We start from the raw sequence: 19,585 nt of genomic DNA on the forward strand, positions 1-19,585 counted from the left end.
AAACATTTCAAACTTTTTTTTTTTTTTCTATTGGGCATTGCCAAATCAAAATATCTGTTTTTAACAAAAGGAACGATAATAATAATAATAATAATAACAAATTGACAAAACCGTAATTTATTCAATAACAACATTAAAAAATAATGATGATGATGATGATGGTAATGATGATGATGGTAATGATGATGATAATAATAAAAAAAAAAAAAGGAAAAAAAAATTAAATAAAAAAATTGATAGTTGACTAAGAAGTGTGAAAGAATGTTTACACCCTATCATTATCACACTTCTAGCGGTCAACCTGCAAAATTACAAGGCGGTGAAGTGTCAGTAGCAGGTACGAGAAAAAAATTTATTTTTATAACAACCATGTTTAACTTACGGCAAATTCATTCGTTTAAGAAAAACCCGAACGGAAAAAAAAGGAAAAAAAACCTTTTTTTTTTTTTAAATGATATTCCGTGAGCACGGAAATTCCTTTTTTTTCCTTTCCTTTCCTTTTTTTTTCTTTTTTTCCTTTGATTTAAAATGATCCGAGACATCCTTTTGAAATGATATTTTAAGGTATTTTTCAAGGTATAAAAATTTATAAACAATTTGTGAAATACCTGACGTGAAAACAACACAACCCTGTTGAAATTTAAATTACAGTTTCGTGTTTTTTTTTTTTTATTATCATTATCATTATTATTATTTTTTCATGGCGAACATCGAAATGATAATGATAATAATAATAATAATAATAATAATAATAATAATAATTTAATCAATAAAAAATTTATATATATAAATATTTTTATTACTTCATTCGAAGGGTAAATTATTTTTAAATTAAAAAAAAAAAATTGTTCGAAAGGTTATTTTTTTAATAGTAAAATTTTCTACTCTTTTACTACACGCACACGCACACACACACACGCACACGCACACGCACACGCACACACTAAAACGTGGAATTTATTTATATAAATATATATAAATAATGAAATTAATAAAAATTTCACTAGAATTTTTATAGTAAAAAAAAAAAATTTCCATGAACTTTTAAACCACCATATTTTTTTTTAAGGACGTTTCGTTTACATAAAAATAATAATAATAATAATAATAATAATAATAATAATAATAATAATAATAATTTCTTTCAACTCAATCATTATTTACGTAAACATAAACTTATGGTAAAAACGTATACAGTTAATTAATTTATTACCGTTAAAATTAATTTATTAATAATATTTTCTTACTCATGAAAAAAAAACTCGTTGTAATATTTATTGATTTGATATCGATTATTATATTTTTTCCCTTAATAATTTAAAAAAAAAAAAAAATTTTCTTTGCAAAATAATAATCGATAATGCCAGAAGGTATCACAACAAAAAAAAAAAATTGCAGCAGAAGAAAAGGAAATCATTATTGAATTTAAAAAAAAAAAATGTAATTAATATAAAATTATATACATACGTTGGATCACGTAATACGTTTTTCCTCCCTCCCCCTCCTCCTCTCCCGACATTTTGTTTTATTATTTATAAATGACAAAAAAAACATATCATCGTCAGTCAAACAACAAAAAAAATCCGTTCACACCTTGAAATAATAATTTTTCTTACTCCCGGTCATTTTTTTTTTGTTGCCGATAACCAAATACGGGTAGTATCAAAGTACGAAATGTATACGAGATTTAATGCCCAGAAAAAGAGTTTATGTTTGTCGGCATAGATAATAACAGGGCACGAATCTATGGTATCGGAGGTAATAAGGAGCCGACACGAGAGAGAGAGGTAGGTAGGTAGTGTGTCACGTATGAGGTACCCTTGTGCGGTAGCCTCGATTCACAAAACATTGTTTATTAGAGGTTTTCCGTCGGAATCACACCTAAACAATAACCGTCGACACATTTCAAATGATTTTCAAAATGCCTCAAAGGGAAATCACTTATTTTAATTTTTAGTTACGACGAGTCAAATCTTTTTCTATCCTTACCTTCTTCTTCCCCTCCCCCCTCTCTCTTAAAAGAATTTTTTTCTATCGTGTACCTGATTCCTTCATTCAAATTTTTTTTTTTTCTTTTTCCCCTTTAATAATTGATTTAACTTTAACCGCACTTTAATTATAAATGATTATTTGACGGTTTTGTTTTGATCGCGTCAATTTGAACAACTCGTTTGTCAAAAAAAAAAAAAAGTGAGAGACACGAGTTTTAAATAATTTTTTTTTTTTCTCCTTTCGGTTATAAATAGTGCCAACAAGAAATAATAATAATAATAATATTATTATTATCATCGTTAAATTTCAAAAAAAAACGTAAATAAAAAAAAATATTTAAATTCAAAAAGAAAAAAAAAAAAACTTGATTTGTCTTCTTCTTTTTTTTCCGTTTTTATTTTATTTTAAACTTTTCGGAAATTTAATAATAATAATTATGAGATATTAATAATGATAATGTTTGTCATAAACGGGGAGAACAGGGAGGGGGGAGATGAAAGGAGGACGAGATGTGTGTGAATAAGAAAGGGAAAAGGAAAAAGTATTAAATTTAATTAAAATTAATTACATAAAGAGGAAGTAAGAATTGTTATTATTATTATTATTATTATTATCATTAAATATTCTAATGCCACTTTTTATTATAATAATATTCACATTAAAGTATTTCCGTCGTCGCCCCCGGCATCAGAATCTTCACAATAAAGACCTTGAAAATACGACGAGCATAAATAACAAGCATAAATTTTAATACGTTCGGTTTTACATTAAAAAAAAAGAAAAAGTTTACATCATTTTTTTTAACGGTCGAAGAAAAGAAAAATAGAAAAAAGCAGACGACGGAAGGATTATAAAAAAAATGGAGGTAGAAAAACAAATGAGGTGGTGGCGGTGGAAAGGAGAGAAGAGAGAGAGAAAAAACAATTTTCACACGTACCTGAATAATCAATGATATTTTTTTTCTTTTATTCGGATTAATACATCTCGGATAGTTAGTCGTGGTAGTAGTCGGGGTAGTAGTGGTAATAAAAGAAAAATTATGTTTGACGTAAGAAGCAGAAGACGTATTAAAAAAAAAAATGAAATTTGTGTGTATTATTCAATAACATTGAATAAAAAAAATTTTTCATGGAACAAACCTTAACAAAGAACATTCGTCACGTAGATTGGTTTAATGAGATATAATTACAGAAGCTCAAGTTTTAAACGTACCTTTAGACTCACTCTCTCTCATTCTATTCGTACGACATTTTTTTTTTTTTAAATGAGTTTTTCTTTTTTTTTCTCGTTTAAAAAACTAATCATTTTAGTTACTATTATTATTTATCGAAATCGTTTTAAAAAAATTTTTCTATATTTGTTTTGAATTTTTTTTTTTTTTTAAATTAACGGTTTTCGAACGTCGAATATAAACGAACGAGTGATGATAATAAAAACAAAAAAATTATTTTACCTGTCAAAATCTGTAAGACGAGATGAATCTCTAAATCCTTTGGCAAATGGGTTACTATCGATTTTTAATTTGGTTATCTGTTATCAAAAAAAAAAAGAAAAAAAACCGTTAAATTTATCAAAAAAAAAAAACGGGAAGAATAGGGATAAAAAATAGGGAATAATACTCACGAGCTGATTTTGGTAAGCTGTTACAGCAGTAAATACTGATTCTGGAAAAATGTATGTTCTATATTCTTCGGAATCTAAATCCAATATGGAACCGCCATGTTCTCTCCATTTAACTAAATGAATTCTCGGTTGATATCGATGCATAGAATTTAAAACTATCTGAAAATATAAATTTTTAAAAAATCGTTAAATTCGAATGTGTGAAAAAAAAACTAAAAACTAAAAAAAGCAGAAGAAAAAGTTTTTTTTACGTACGAACGAAGCATTTGGGGAATAAGAAAAAAAAAAGGTTTTAAAGGTTTTTTTAGTTTTAGTTTTTTTTATAAACTATTAACGAGGTGTTGCAGGTAAAGTCGAAAACGATGTGTTAAGCTTAAATATTAGTTGAAAATAAGAATTTTCATTGGTGGTTTTTTTCCACACCATCATAATTTTCTTCATCTTTGCCGAAAGGTCTTAAAAATCTACTACCACGTCATTTTTTTTTTTACTAAACTTTGGATTTTTACAACCGCATAAAAATTTCTAACGTTTTTTTTTTTAATGCCACGAAAAGTTTTTTAAATTCGAAAAACATTTTTAAAAAAACTCCAAACGTCGTCGTATAATATTTATTAATAAATAAATTAAAGTATTTATTATTATTATTATTATTATTATTATTATTGGTGAAACGTTATAAACAATAATAATGATAATTTAAAAAAAAAACGTCGGTGAAAGCGTCGTGTTGCGTCCCAAAAAAAAAAAGAAAAAATTAACTTTTTTTTTTTTTTAAATGCGAATTTTAATTTATAATCATCATTATTATCATCATCATTATCATCATCATCATCATTATTATTCTTTGAGAAAACGTGCCGAAATATGGTTAGAAAAAAAAGAGAAAATTCGAACGGTAGCTTATGCGGCGGCGATGACGGTTATAACTACGTGTGTAGTATGGGGTCCTCTAGCGTGTATGCGTGCGTGTGCGTGCGTGCGTGTGCGTGCGTGCGTGCGCGTTTGTGCGTTTTCGACATCGTGTTTGACCATTAACACCTTGCGTGATGCACGAATTTCTTTTATTTTATTTTCGTATTTATCAAAAAAAAAAAAGAAAAAGATTTGAAAAAAAAGAAACAATATCAAGTTAAACCTGTTGTTTATTATGATTTTTTTTTTGTTTTGTTTCCCCTCGAGCGGTTATTTATATGAAATTTTTTTTATTCGGAGACGATTAAAAAGCGCAGACAAAGAAAATCATTTAAATATTATTATTATTATTATTATTATTATTATTGTGGGGATCGTGGCAGTAGCAGGGACGGTGGCGTCGACGGTGGCGATACCGGTGGCCGTGATGGCAACTTAAATTTTTTTATTTTTATATAATGATTTATTTTTTTTTTCCAACATCATCATCGTAAAAAAAAAAAAAATTCTTTTTTTTTTTTGTTAATTAAATTGATTTAATGTTCAGGTGTTAATTAGTCGTTAAGAATTGACGGCATGCGATAATCAGACGACGGTTAAAAAAAAAATTATTTATTTATTTGTACAGAAACGGCAAAAACAACGTTTGAATATTTTATTTCACGCCATTATTATCAGACGACGATGGGTATTAAAAATACAAATAATAAATTATTATTCCGTACTAATGCCACGTAAAAAAAAAAAAAAATACTTTGGACCACGTTTAAAAAAACTCGTTAAAAATAAAAAAAAAAAAATTTTTAACACCTAATTATAAAAAAAAAAAAAAATTTATTTAATCAAAATTTCATAATGGTGATAATTATATATAAAATCGTGTTTATTTTGTGTTGACTTTTCGCCATCTTCCACTGCTCCTTCCACGTTAAATTTGTTTTTTTTTTTTTTAAGGTAATTTTATTTATTTGTGATTATTAAATACTACTACCACTGTCTTGCTAATTTGAGAGCGAAACATTATTCGTTTATTTTTTTTTTTTTATCGATAATTCCATAAGTTTTTTAACGTTAACGATTCCGAAAAAAGAAGCAGAAGAAAATGACACTAGTCGTGGCACAAACGCTTTCACACGAGCGCGCGTGTTTTTTTTTTAAACGATTCGAATTCTTATCAACGAATATCTCACACTATCAAACGCCATAGTTCAAAAAAATTTAGAAATTTATCGTTTATAAAATTATATTGACCCTTTTTCGCACACCTCCCACATTAAATTAAATTTAATAAAAAAAATTTCGAGTTTTAAACGTGATTCGATTAAATTGTGAAGAAATATCGTATCGAAATAAATCGAAAACGTTTTGTAATCAATCAAAACAACCTGGATAAAAGAAAAGAAGAAGAATCCAGTCGGGTTCGTTTGGTTCGTTTCTTTTTTCTACCTTCTTACATCGTATATCCATAATTTATATTTATTATTATTATTATTATTATTATTATTATTATTATTAATTCCGAGTTAAAATTTTTTTTTTTTTGTTAGGCCTTAGAAAGTTACTACTTCTGGAATTTCAGTAGAAAATTATGCAAATTACAGTGGAAAACCATAGAATCAGCGGGAGTCCATCCATACGTGTATATCTAATAACAATATTAAATAAGCGTAAAAAAAAAGAAAAAAAAATTATTATTTATTCGTTTTATTTTGTGTTTGCACGCATGCAAAATTTCATTACCAACATTTGAACGAAAAAAAAAAAAAACTCACGCACGCACGCACAAGAGTTGTTGTTGTTGTTAAAAAAAAAAAATTCCAGTTCCAAAAACTTCTTTTCTTTTCTTTTTTTTAACGAGTTTACGTATGCCCTCTTGTTGTTGCGTCGTCATCGTCGTCGTTGACGTCATCATCTTTTCGAACGTTTATTAATAATAATAATAATAATAATAATAATAATTTATCAATAAGTTAATTTGTGATAACGTCGCGTTGAGTTATCAACGATTTTTTTTTTTATGTTTCGAAACGCGACGTGTTTTCAAACAATTACGCCATTAAAAAAATTACAAAAATTTTTTTCATTTTTTTTATTTATATATATTTAAATACTTATGATGATGATGATAATGATAATGATAATAATAATAATAATAATAATTTTTTTAGAGTAATAAAATAATAATTAATATTTTCTTATTACCCAAGACGAATGATAATTACTCTTTAATATGTCCTTTATTTATATTTTATTTTATTACCCCGACTAAAAGTTGATGTAAGAAGAAAAAAAAGAAGAAGAAGTAGAAGAAGAAGAAGATGAAGAAGAAGAAGAAAAATACGACGACGAGGAGGATGAGGAAGAAGAAAACAACGACGGACCGTTTGAACAAGCAGACGAAAAAATAAAATAAATATATATAAATATATATATTTTTTTTCTTCTGCCACTGATAATTTTACAATCTCGTTAATAATAAGCATTTATTTAAAAAAAAAAAAAAAAAACGCGAGAATATAAATTTTTTAATGTTTTTTATTATACCGTGACGAAAGTTTCAGTAAAAAAAATTTAAATATAAAATAAATTGCCAACATTTTTTTTTTTTGTTATTTAAAAAAAAAATTTAATCGCCATTTTTTTTCCTTCATTCCCTTTCGAACCCGTAATTAAATTTTTATAATAATAATAATAATAATAATAATAATAATTAAAGTATAACTCGTTTTTTATACTGAAAAATTTTTAAAAACGTACGTTCGGCCATTTTGTTTTTATTTTATGTAACAATCAATTAAAATTAATATTGTTCGATTTATTGTTGTATTAAAATCGTCGTTTGTCGTTTGTTGTGGTTGCGGTTGTCGTCAAATACTTTTTCGTTAGGGAAGAATAAGAAAAAAAAATTTATTACGAAATCTTTTAACAAAAGTTCATTTTTAACCGTCGCAAAAAATAAAATAAAACAACAAAAAAACAACCGTAACGATTGTTAGTAGAAAAAAAGGAGAAGAAGAAGAAGAAGAAGAAGAAGAAGGGAAAAAAATCGTAAGAATAATAATAATAATAATAAAAAAGGAAAATAAAAAAAAACAATAAAAAAAAAAAAATGTTAACCTAATGAGCAGTTAAAACCAGAAGCAGACAAATTAACTATGGCGAATTATACTGTCTGAAGGTGTTATTTAAATGAATGCCGTTCGATATTATTTACAGCTAATATATGTGTGTGTGCGTGTGTGCGTGCGTGTGCGTGCGTGTATGCGTCCGTATCCCCGGCATATATTTTGACTCTTCGTAAAAAATCCGCCTTTCAACGGCAAAAGTCGTAAAAATATATGTTGTTTAGAGAGAAAAAAAAAAAATCCAAGAAAAATCGTACGTCAATATTATTATTATCGTTATTACCATTATTATTATTATTATTATTATTTTCTTCTGCTTATTTTTCTGTAGGAGTTTTGTGTTGTTGTTACGAAACGATTGTAAAAATAATTTTTTTTTTCTAAATAGAATTATTTAAAGGATTACGAATATTTTGATTTGGTTGATGACGTTGACGACGACGACAACGACGACGACGTATTTTTTCCTTTTTTCGCTTTCGAAAGAAAAAAAAAATCATCGAACTTTCTAGAAATACGTTTGATATGTTCTACATTTATTAAAAATTTTTTTTTTCCTTCCCCCTCCCCTCCTAAACATTCGAAAACGAGTAATTTTTAATATTATATATAATGGTCTCTCCCCTAGTCTCTGTAATTATTATTATTTTATTAAAATTTAACCGATGGGCAAAATGTAAAGAAAGAGAGAAGAAGAGAGAGAGAAAGAAAGTAAATTAATAAGCAAATACCTGTCAGCATTTTTTTTTTCATTTTAAATAATTACCTTAAAAAAAAAAAAGAAATTATGGATGCGGAAAAAAACTCAACTCACCTGTCCGTTTTTATCCATTTCATTGTTGGTTAATTTGACTTTTTCAAATGAAACTACTTGTTTACGAAGTTGATCACCGGTGAAAGGAGAATCTGGATGCATGTAAAGTCTGCAGGGTGCCGGAGGATCAGCTTTTCCAGCAACTAACCATGAAGAACGATGATAAGCGTAACGGTACCTTTTGTTGTCTACAGGCACAATGTCCATTAACACAGCATACCTTTGTTCAGGTCGGATTCCCGTAAATGAAACTCGTAACGTTGGAAACATACGCCTGGAAAGTAAAAAATAAAAAAAATAAAAAAAATACTCGCGTTTGCTTTTTTTTTTTTTTTTTACTTATTTATTTATTAAATAAAAAAAACGTATTTTAACGAGATGTAATTTTACACACAAAATGAAGAAAGGTACGAACTCACTCACTAATGTTGAGAAAAAAAAAAAAATTTTTTTTAACGTGACAAATTCGAAAGATTTTAAATTAGCGTTGGGATAATTTGCGTGTGTGTGTTACCGGCTTATATGGAAAATATTTTACCATTCAATCATATTTCAATTCTATGAGTTTTTACCTATTTAAAAAAATTATTACTTTTAAAGAGTAATAGATAAAAAAAAAAATGTGTGTGTGTGTGTGTTTGTATGTAACGATTGTTGATTGTTGTTTGTTGCTGTTGTTGTTTAAAATCAACCGTATAAATAAATAAATAAATAATAATAAGAAAGCACAGCACGACGACAATTTTAAATTAAAAATCTTAGCATCCGTTTTTTTTTTTTTTTTCATTTATTTAAAAATTGAAAGAATTTAATTTGTCGTTGGTTTCAATGACGTCATATTTTCCAAACAATGGAAAATAAAAAGAGAATTTCTGAACGCGCTCTTCGATGCTACTGTTGTCAAAAAAGAAAATTTCTGAACGCGGTCTTTCTTTCACGCTGACGTTTGCAAAAAAGGAGAATTTCTGAACGCACTCTTTGACGCTACCGTTTGCAAAAAAGGAGAATTTCTGAACGCGCTCTTTCTTCGATGCTACTGTTGTCAAAAAGGGAAATTTCTGAACGCGCTCGTTCTTCGACGCTACCGTTTGCAACAAAAGGTGACTCGCCGAAAAATAAAGAAAAACCATTTCCGGTTTTCTTTCTTTTCTTTTCTTATAACGTTCGCTCTATATAATTTATTACCGTTTTAATTAATTTTTCTTTTCCCCTTTTTTCCCTTTTTTCTTTTTATCGTAAATTATCGACGAAAAAAAAAGAGAAAAAAATTTACAGGTAGCAAAAAGAAAAAAAAATATGATCGTGTAAATAAATATAAATTTACCCATTCGTACTTTTGGTTAACTTATTGCCACGTCATTTACTACTATTTTTTTTCTCATTTAATCTTTCATTTATTTATTTAATTTAATAGTAATAATAATAATAACGATTGATATCATCATTATTATTATATTCAAATCGTGATAAACTTTTACTTTCTAACCATTTATTATTATTATTATTATTATTATTATTATCATTATTAATTTAAAAATATTTAATATTATTTAAACAAAGCATAAATTTAAAAAAAAAAAAAACCGAAAACATTTTAAATAATAATAATAATGATGATAATTTATCAAAAATTAAACTATAAATTAAAGACGACTACTACGACTACGACTACGACGACGGTAGTAATAATAATAATAATAATAATAATAATAATGATAGCAGCAATAAATGCTTTGTAATTAATTGTATGACCATCTGCTAGATTATCTATCTACAAGTCTCTACAATTTCTCGATATTATCTTCATATAAATTATACACACACGCGCGTTTTTTTTTTTTTTTTAATTCGTCCGTTGTAAAAAAAGGCTTTTAAAAATACGCACGCGCCCGACCCCACGCACTCACTCACGCACACACGCACTCGATTACTATTTATATACATACAATAAACATTATTTGAAATTTTTCGGTTTGTATTTAATAAATATATAAATAAATGACAGAATTACAACGGCATATTAATTTTAACCAACACTCAAGGTAATTATAATGATAATGATAATAATGATAATGATAATAATGACAGTTAATAATTTAATAAAATTTTTTTTTTTTTCATTTTAGATTTTTTTTTTCCGAACGATTTAATTTTTCGTTTAAAGCGAAAAAAAAGAGTAATAAAAAAAAGAAAAACACGTTTGCTTAAAAAAAAAGATTGATGATAATAATAATAATAATAATAATAATAATAATAATAATAATAATAATAATAATAATAATAATAATAATAATTTAATAATAATAATAATAATAATCAATGGATTTTATTTTTTTTTTTTTATATAATTTTCACTACAACAACAATTAATTACACGACGTTTTTTTTTTTTTTTAATATTAAAACCACTTTTTTTTTTACCGGTCAGTTTATTTAAACGTTTTATTATGAGTGCTTGAAGGTTTTACACACGCACACGCATACACGCATTTATAAAATATATCAGGAAATAATTCATTAAATTTTAAACTGCAAAGTGAGAGAGAGAGAGAGAGAGGAGGGAAGGGAGAGAAAGGTTATAAAGTATAAGAAAGCCCCCTTTGGCACGACCATTTGCAATTTACATTATTAATTTTTTTTCTTTACACCTTTCGGCGGTTTTTTTTTTTCTTTGACGATTTCGTACTTTTTCTAATTTTAAACTCATTAAATACTAATCGTTCAAATTTTTTTGTTAACTTCCGGTTAAACCGGATGTACAATTTTAAAAAAATCGATAAATTTCAACAACGTACACAAATTTTAATCCATTCAATACTGCCGCCATTTTGATTTTTAAAATATAATTCGTTTTAAAAAAAAATGATGATAATAATAATTAGCGATAATGTAAAAGTTTAAAAAAAAAAAAAAAAACGGTATCGGGGAGATTAAAAAAAAAAAAGAAATTACCACCCCCTCGTTACCGGTAAAAAGTTTTTTTTTTTTTTTTTTAAATTATAATTTTTCTCTTGGGGTTGAAAATGAATATAAGTTTGTTTTATCAGTAATAAAAATATAATTTAGTTGTTTGTTATTTTAATGACTCTTCTTTTTTACCCTTAATTTCAAAAAAATAAAAATAAAAACAAAGGGGGGAGGGAGAGGGAGGAGGTAGGAAAACGGAGGCGTAAACTAAAAAATTGTAATTTTTTTATAAAACCTCCTACCACCCTCCTCGTTTTTTTTTGTGCTCATCTTCCCCTCCGCCGAACGGGAAACGGGAGATGAGGATTAAACAGAGAAAATAATAATAATAGTTATTATAATTTTTTTTGCGTGGTTGTTTTCAGGGATGAAAAAAAAATTCGAGAGAGAGCGGGGGGTAAAGAAAATTTTCCCGGATGTTTAGTTAAAGTATAATAAAATGAAACGGTTGCTTGGTTTAAAACGTTACCGCGTTTCCGAGACTTAACACGTCCGGACCAGGTAATTAGCTCTTGTTTATGACGGTAACAGATGGTCCATGATGAGAGGATTACAGCCTCCCTAATATGTGATTTGAATTCCGTATAAGCTTTCCGTATCACTTTCAACTAATTACCCGGTTGTTATGTTTATTGTCGGAAAAAAGCTTTTACGTTTTCGACTTTTTTTTATAAAAAAATTTTCGTTCGTTTGTTTGTTCGTTTGTTACTCTTTCATTACAAGAAAAAAAAAACACGATGAGGCAAACGATTCAGAGAAAAAAAAATATTGCAAATTATTATTATCATTATTATTATTATTATTACATTCGTTTTACAGGTGTTGAAACACCTTGTACAATTAAAATAATTTTAAGGATTTAAAACAAATTCGAATCGTTTGTATACGACAAAATCCAATAATTTATTTAATTTTTTTGTTTTTTTTTTGTGGTTGTTGTGCTGGTTGTTGTTGTTCTTGTTGTTGTTGGTCGCGTTGTAAATCTAACATTTTAATACCACCCGTGAATTTTTGAATAATTATACGATAAATTGGCATTAAATTTTTTTAAAAAAAAAAAAAAAAAACCGTTTTTGTTGTTTTGTGAAATTTTTTTTTTTTTTTAAATAACAAGCGAACGGTCGTTGACAATATTAATAATAATAATGATAATAATGATAATGATAACAAAATAAAAAAAAAAGCAGAAAACAAAACAACCGAACGAGAGAGCGGTGTTTGCTAAAAAAAAAAATTGAAGGAAAACTGGAAAATAATAATAATAATAAATGAAACAACTTAGTGAAATTAAATTTTTGTGGTTGTTGTTGTTGTTGTTGTTGCCAAGGGCGTTAGTTCGTTAAAGTTAGTCGTCAAATCCTCGTACGAAATAATTTTTAATTTCTATAATTAAATCGAAAATTATCGAGTTTCATATCCGTACGCAATTTTTCATTATTATTATTATTTTTTTTTTTATTTAATTCATAATTATTATTATTATTTTTTCATCGAACAATCAATATTTTAATCCGCTACCGTCTATTTCATTTCAACAACAACAAAAAATTAAAAAAATTATTTATAATGCCTCCAAAAAAAAAAAAAAACTTTTTAACAACAACAACAAACTCGGTAATTTTTATTTTTTTTTTAATACACCTTGAAATTTTCACTTTCAAAAATATGAAAGTAATAATAATAATAATAATAATAATGAGATGAGATTAAACGAATTCGAATGGATTATTATTATTATTATTATTTTATTTGCGGTTAGAAAAAAAAAAAAGTCAGTCATGGCGGAACAACCTTAATCTACTACCTCTTTTTTTTTTTTTCATTCGAAGACATTAATAACACTTTAAGTTAACGTTTAATTTATTTTATTATAAAAATAAGATTATGTGCCGCCGCCGCCGCCACAACCGCCGCAACCGCCGCCGTCGTTCACTTACATAATAAACCTTAAATCTGAATGAGTTAAAATCTTTTTTAAAAAAAAAATTTTTACCTTTCGGCAAACTCCTTTTTTTTATGTTTTAAACTTTTGATGACGTCAGAATAACTATTTAAAACGGTTATTATTATTATTATCATTAATTTAAAAAAAGGTTACGAAAAAGATTCACTGCAAAAGTACGAAAAAAAAAGGTTGGAAAGGGCTCGAAAAAGGTTTATGCATTAAAAAAAACGTAATTGAATGACGTGGCTAAAGAAAAAAAAAAGAAATGATTCAGAAATTGACAACCGAGACAATAATAATAATAATAAAAACCGAGTAATTGTGTAACAGACCTGAAAAAAAAGGGTTAAAGTAACACAAACGGGAGTCGATTTATAAAAAGATGAAGAAGTGGAAGAAGAATCGTAACAATTTTAACTTCTCAATAAAAACACTCAAACGATTACACGCCCTTAAAAGAAATCGAAAAAAAAAAGGGGAGGGGGGTTGGACATAATTCAACGTGGGGCGTTTGTCAAATAATACGAATGATGATAATGATGATTATGATGAAGAAGGGTTGCATTTAAATTTTTGAAATATCTGTCATAGAGTAAAAAAAAAAAATCTCATTCATGCGTATTATGGCCACACCTATAAGGCGGATCATTTGTGATAACATTAATGGTGATTGAAACTTTTTTTTTTTTTAAACGTTCAATGTAAATAATTACCTGTAATAATTTAATAATTGATTGACGTAATTACATAAATTTATTTGTTTTGATAGGGTGGTGCGAGCGGGGGGGTGGTCAATAAAATAATAAAAATAAATTACTTTAAAGTGTTTTTTTTTTTAATACCCCCGAGTATCGTTTTAAACCCTTTAAAACATTTTAATCATCATTTCGTAACGTATGTGACGTTTATCATCGGTGTCGTTGCCCTTTTTTAACCCCCCCTTCTCCCCAGTTCTCCTCTTTTTTTAGTTTAAATTAATTTTCGATCGAGATTAAAAAAGAGAGAGAGGTGGTGGTGGTGAATTTAATATCGATTTATTGATAATTAACGGATGAGAAACGAAAGGTTCGGAAGGCTACGACGCACACGCACACACACGCACGCACGCACACGATGCACGTAATAAATTATAATACCAGCAATGAAAGCAGAAACAATTATTATCCAACAAAGCAAAGGGATATCATTAAAAAATTATAACTCGTAGTAGTAATAAAATGCCAAACGGGTTAGAGGGATAAGAGAATTTGCATATCCTACAAAAAAAACGGATTTGAAAAGCTTAAGGCGGTTATCATAACACAGCAGAGGTTCGCCACCTTGTCATTAAGTTCAAACCTCCTGCCCTTAAGACTTAATTGCTCTAATTACATCCTAATAGACACCTTGTACTACCTTTCACATGATTTTTATATTTCCTTTCATTACAAAAAGTTCAGTAAAAAGAAAAAAAAATAAAAAAATTTAATTCGTATCTGCGGTTGTTGTTGTTGTTGTTGTTGTGCAAACGGTTTTTCTTTTTTTTTTTAATTTGTTTGTTTGTTCTTTCTTTCCCGCCCCACCCCACCCCCCGTCTGTTTCGGGAAGAGAAAGAATCGTTTGTACTTTTTTTTTTGTTTTCATCATCATCTTTCTTGTGTCTTTTTTTTCTGCTCTTTGCTTTCTCGCTCGTCTGTTTCCTTGCCTGCTTTCTTGCCTTTTCTTTTTTCCCTTCGTTTGGTTGTTCCCTTGCTAACCCATGTAAAAAAATCATAAATTTTATTTTTACTGTTTTTTTATGTATTACTTTAATGTTATAAAAGATTTTATTGCTTGTTCCGTTATCGCTTCTTATGTTTCGCCTTTTTTTTGGTTTGGTTTCGTTCGGTTTTTAATGCCGGAGAAAACGTGTGCGTGCGTGCGTGTGTTATTCATTATTATTATTATTTATTCATTACTATACATATCTGGCAATTATTATTTTTGGCAATGAGTTTTTTTATTTTGAGACCCCCCCATCTGTTTTTTTCTTTCCTACTTCTTCTATTCTAGTGATAACAAAATAAAAAATAAAAATTTCTTCGTTTTTTTTTTTAACTGCCGGATTTTGTGTTTATAAATAAAAAAAAAAAATTTTAACTTGACTAGTAAAAATTTTTATATCTTTTCTTATTTTATTTTTAGCAAAAAAAAAAAAAAATCTACCAAGATTTTACGATGTAATTTATCAAAAAATTATTGACGGGAAAATGATGAACACAAAAAAAAAAAATTGACAGATTTTTCTATATTTAATTTTTTTCTATAGTTTTTATTTTTAAAACAAAAAAAATTGTCGTTGTTCGTACGTTTTAACAAACAAACAAACAAACAAAAAAACAAACGATTGTATTAAAAAAGGAAAAAAGGTTAAGTCGAAAAAAATTAGTTCATTTAGCAAAAAAAAAACGCCCTTTTCCCTCCCTTCCCCCCTAAAGTAATAAAATTAGCGTAATTTTTTTTTTAATTATTCCACGATTCTTGTCGTAAAGAGTGAGAGAGAGAGAGAGAGAGAGAGAAAGGAAACAAACGTATGTGAGATATTATAATTTTTAAAAGAGAAAGAAAGAGAGAGAGAGAAAGACCAACCGCAGAGTTTGTAATAATAGCCCTCTTGATAATAATCTATAGCAAAAGTATTTTTGTCCCTAAGGGCTTAAAAACGCCTGTTGTTGTTGTTGTTGTATAAATTTTTGATTCTCTATAGGTGGCGTTTACACGTTGTTTGTTAGTACTGTTTGTTTGTATGTGAATATTTCTCAAAAAAGAAAAAGCACAATTTGAAATGAAAAAATTGCTCAATACCTAACTAATTGGCAACCAAATTTTTTCTTTTTTTTTAAAAAAAAAAAAAAAAAAAAAAAAAAAAAGATAAATGGCACGACATTTTTTTTTTTTTTTAAATAATTTTTGTGTTGACAATAAAGTTTTTAAAAATAACTGGAAATGATTTATAGTACGAAACGTGATTTATTATAAACAAACAAACAAACAAATAAACAAAACGAGTAATTTTGTTATTTATTATTTAATTATTATTTATAATTTTCGTGTATTTACACGAACGACAACAAACAAATTTTTCATTAGTTTCGGATTATCTTAAGTTTTTAATTTGTTTGTTTGCTTGTTTGTTTGTTCGTATAATATTCGAACGTATCGATCGTTTGTAGTTAGATAGTTTGTTTATTAATAAACACGTTTTTAATGGCTTTAATTCGGTTGTTTTAAAAGAGAGTTTGTTGGTATTTATTTTGTATTAGCGGTTGTTGCGTGTGAGAATTCTGGTTGTAGTAAATCAAATACGATTTGATGCGGCCATTCAATTGTTTGTTGTTTTATTTTCTTTTTGTCGTTCAATTCAATTGAACCTGAAATGGTTTGTTTACGACATCGAAATAAAAATTTTTAAAAAAACCACGACACATTTTTCAATTTCTATTAAGTCGCGGTGTGACTTTTTATGTGTTTCCCCCCTCCCCTCAACAACAAAAAAAAAAAGGTTTCGCCCTCACAAGTTGATTGTTTTGTTTGCTTTTTTGTTGACGAAAAAAAAATTCGTTGTAAAAGTATTTATATGTATATTCTTTTTTAAAGGAAAATTTATTACGTAATTTAAATCAGTCGAGAATCAGTCGTACCAATTGTTTTTTTTTTTTTTTTTTTTTTTTTAAGGGGGGGGGAAATATTTTGACTTTTATTACGACTTAATTTTTTAAATAAAAAAAATTTACCGAAAAATAAGAAAATTACGAATGTAAAAAAAAAAAAAAAAAAAAAAAAACTTCTGCCACGACGATTTTAAAACGTTTGTATTCACTAAAATTTTAACGAACAGCTGGAATAAATAATAATCATAATAATTTTTTGTCTGGAGAAAAAAAAAGTCATTAAAAAAATTTTTTGGGTTTTTTTTTTTTTAATAAAAATTATAAATAAAAAATGAAAATTTTAATGATGTTTAAAAAAATTTTTTTTTTTTTCTAAATTTTATCCGTTACGATGTAGCGATAATAATAATAATAAATGCCTGGATTCCTGGAACGGATGCTTGTGCGTATGCGTGTGATAACGTAAAAATAGATTTTAAAATGATAAGAAAATTGAGTTGTTTGTTTTTTATTAGGGATGTTTTTTTTTTTTTTTTTTAAATGACATGTGGCATCTTTAATTTAATTCTCATTTATGTCAATTTCACCACCCGTTTGTTCCTTTCAACTTTACCCTTTGACCTCCCCCCTCCCCGTTTCAAAAAAAAAAATTTTTTATTTAAAAGAATTCAATCGGAAAATGAATTTCTTTTTTTAAATTCAACTCGCGTACAGAAATTTTTTTTTCTCCAGTATATTGTATATACGCATGTTAAAAACAGGTACGTGATGATGATAATAATGATGATGATAATGATAATAAATCGATAAAAAATATATACTGATTATTGTAATAAATAAATAAATATTTTGAATTAAATTAATAATAAAAAATGTAAAAACGAACATTTTTGTTTTTGGTTTTTCTATTTTGTTTTCCTTTTTTTTACTTTTTCTCCATGATAAGAAGATAAGCGGTTACGGTCCATTAGAGATTGTTTCAACACAAAGAGGTAAGTCACTGGTTAATAATAATAATATTAATAATAATCTCATGCCGAAAAAAAAAAAAAAATTTTACGAAATTCAATTCGTGACATTCACATTTCCACGTAATAAATAATAAGAAAATGTAAAAACCGTGAAGAATTTTTACTTTTTTTTTTGTTTTTTCAGTAGAAAACAAACGTGTTTCAAACAAAAATAAAAAAGCAGAAGACAAAATAAAATTATTATTATTATTATTATTATTATTATTATTATTATTATATTTAAATACTTTGCAAAAATCAATATGCAATATTTTCGATTTAAATAAATGTTTTTTTTTTAAATTAAATTTACCTGAGACATTGTCAAAGTAATTTTGTTTTGTCGTCGTCATCGTCGTCGTCGCCACAAATATATAATAATAAACTTAAAAAAAAAAAAAAAGAAAACAAGTCTGGAAATCTCCAGCTGTTTTTATGAATGACAAAATTACGTTAACAAAATTTTATTTACATGAAAACAGAAAAATGACGTGAAAGACAATTTAGTATTTGTATAAAAATATTATTATTATTATTATAAATTTCATTTTTTTTAAAAAAAATTATGCATTATAAATTTAATTTTTTTTATTTATTTATTTACTTTTATCATCATCATCATCATCTGTTTTTTTTTAATTGAGTTCGATATAAAAAAAAAATCTTGTAAATAAATAAAAACGCAGTTGATAAATTTTTAAACGGGGGGATCTGGGGAGGGGGTGGAAAATTTGCTATCTGCTCTTCTTGTTTGATGCGTTTATTGCTAAACCCGAAAAGCAAATTAAAAAATAAAGAGAGAGAGATGATTATCACGATTGCGATAGAAAGAGAAAGAGAGATAGGGTATATCAATACTTCTTTTAAGCACGAAATTACGAAAAGATTTATAAGGTCATAAAATGTCTTAAAAAATTAAAGAAAAAATTAAAAATAAAAAAGGAAAAGGAAAAAGAGGAGGAGGGGAACGGCTTAAGGTAGGGGGCAAGTAGGGGTCGAATGGGAAGGGAGAAGGGAGGGCAGGTCGCCTAAAAAAAAAAACGTAAAAAATTTTTTTTTTTTTGCCCCCGCAGAGTATAAGTATATTCACGAGAGAAAATTTTAAGTATTTTTTTTTGTTTTTATTGTTTCGCATTGTGCGTGTCCGTGCGTGCGTTTGTCATTTCCGGTTGTTAAATAAACAAAATTTAATATTGTAAAAAATAAAATGGCGGCGGCGGCCATATTGTTTTTTGAATGGTCGTGCGAGGAAAAATTACAAAACGAAAACCTGCGAAACGTTTTTTGTTTTTGCTTTTTTTGGCGGGAAAATTTAAATTTATTTTTTATTTTTTTTACGACGTTTATTAATCACGTGACTAAAATAAATAAAATTAAAAATGTCATCGACAAGGTAATTATCCAAACACAAACAATCAAAAATTTTTTTTTTTTTTTTTTTTTTTTTTTTAGAGAAGGCGGTTTAAAATGTTTATAAAAATGATAATAAAAAAAATTCAATAAATTATGTTAATTGTAATGTTAAAATAATAATAATAATAATAATAATAATAATAATAATAATA

General features: G+C 26.7%; 1 protein-coding gene across 1 annotated transcript in view; it reads right to left on the minus strand.

Annotated features, from left to right (window-relative positions):
- The window catches only part of Phum_PHUM147770 (T-box protein H15, putative), a gene marked incomplete at both ends in the record, with an annotated part of 9,558 nt that extends 819 nt beyond the window's left edge, over window positions 1-8,739 (minus strand). The window contains 3 exons of the mRNA XM_002424666.1: window positions 3,446-3,522; window positions 3,616-3,774; window positions 8,470-8,739. Coding sequence (XP_002424711.1) covers window positions 3,446-3,522; window positions 3,616-3,774; window positions 8,470-8,739 — 506 coding nt within the window. The remainder of the gene's footprint in view (window positions 1-3,445; window positions 3,523-3,615; window positions 3,775-8,469) is intronic.
- Between the last annotated feature and the right edge of the window lie 10,846 nt (window positions 8,740-19,585).

This window comes from Pediculus humanus, genomic scaffold (assembly GCF_000006295.1).
Source record: "Pediculus humanus corporis 1103172107488 genomic scaffold, whole genome shotgun sequence".
Lineage (NCBI taxonomy): Eukaryota > Metazoa > Arthropoda > Insecta > Psocodea > Pediculidae > Pediculus > Pediculus humanus.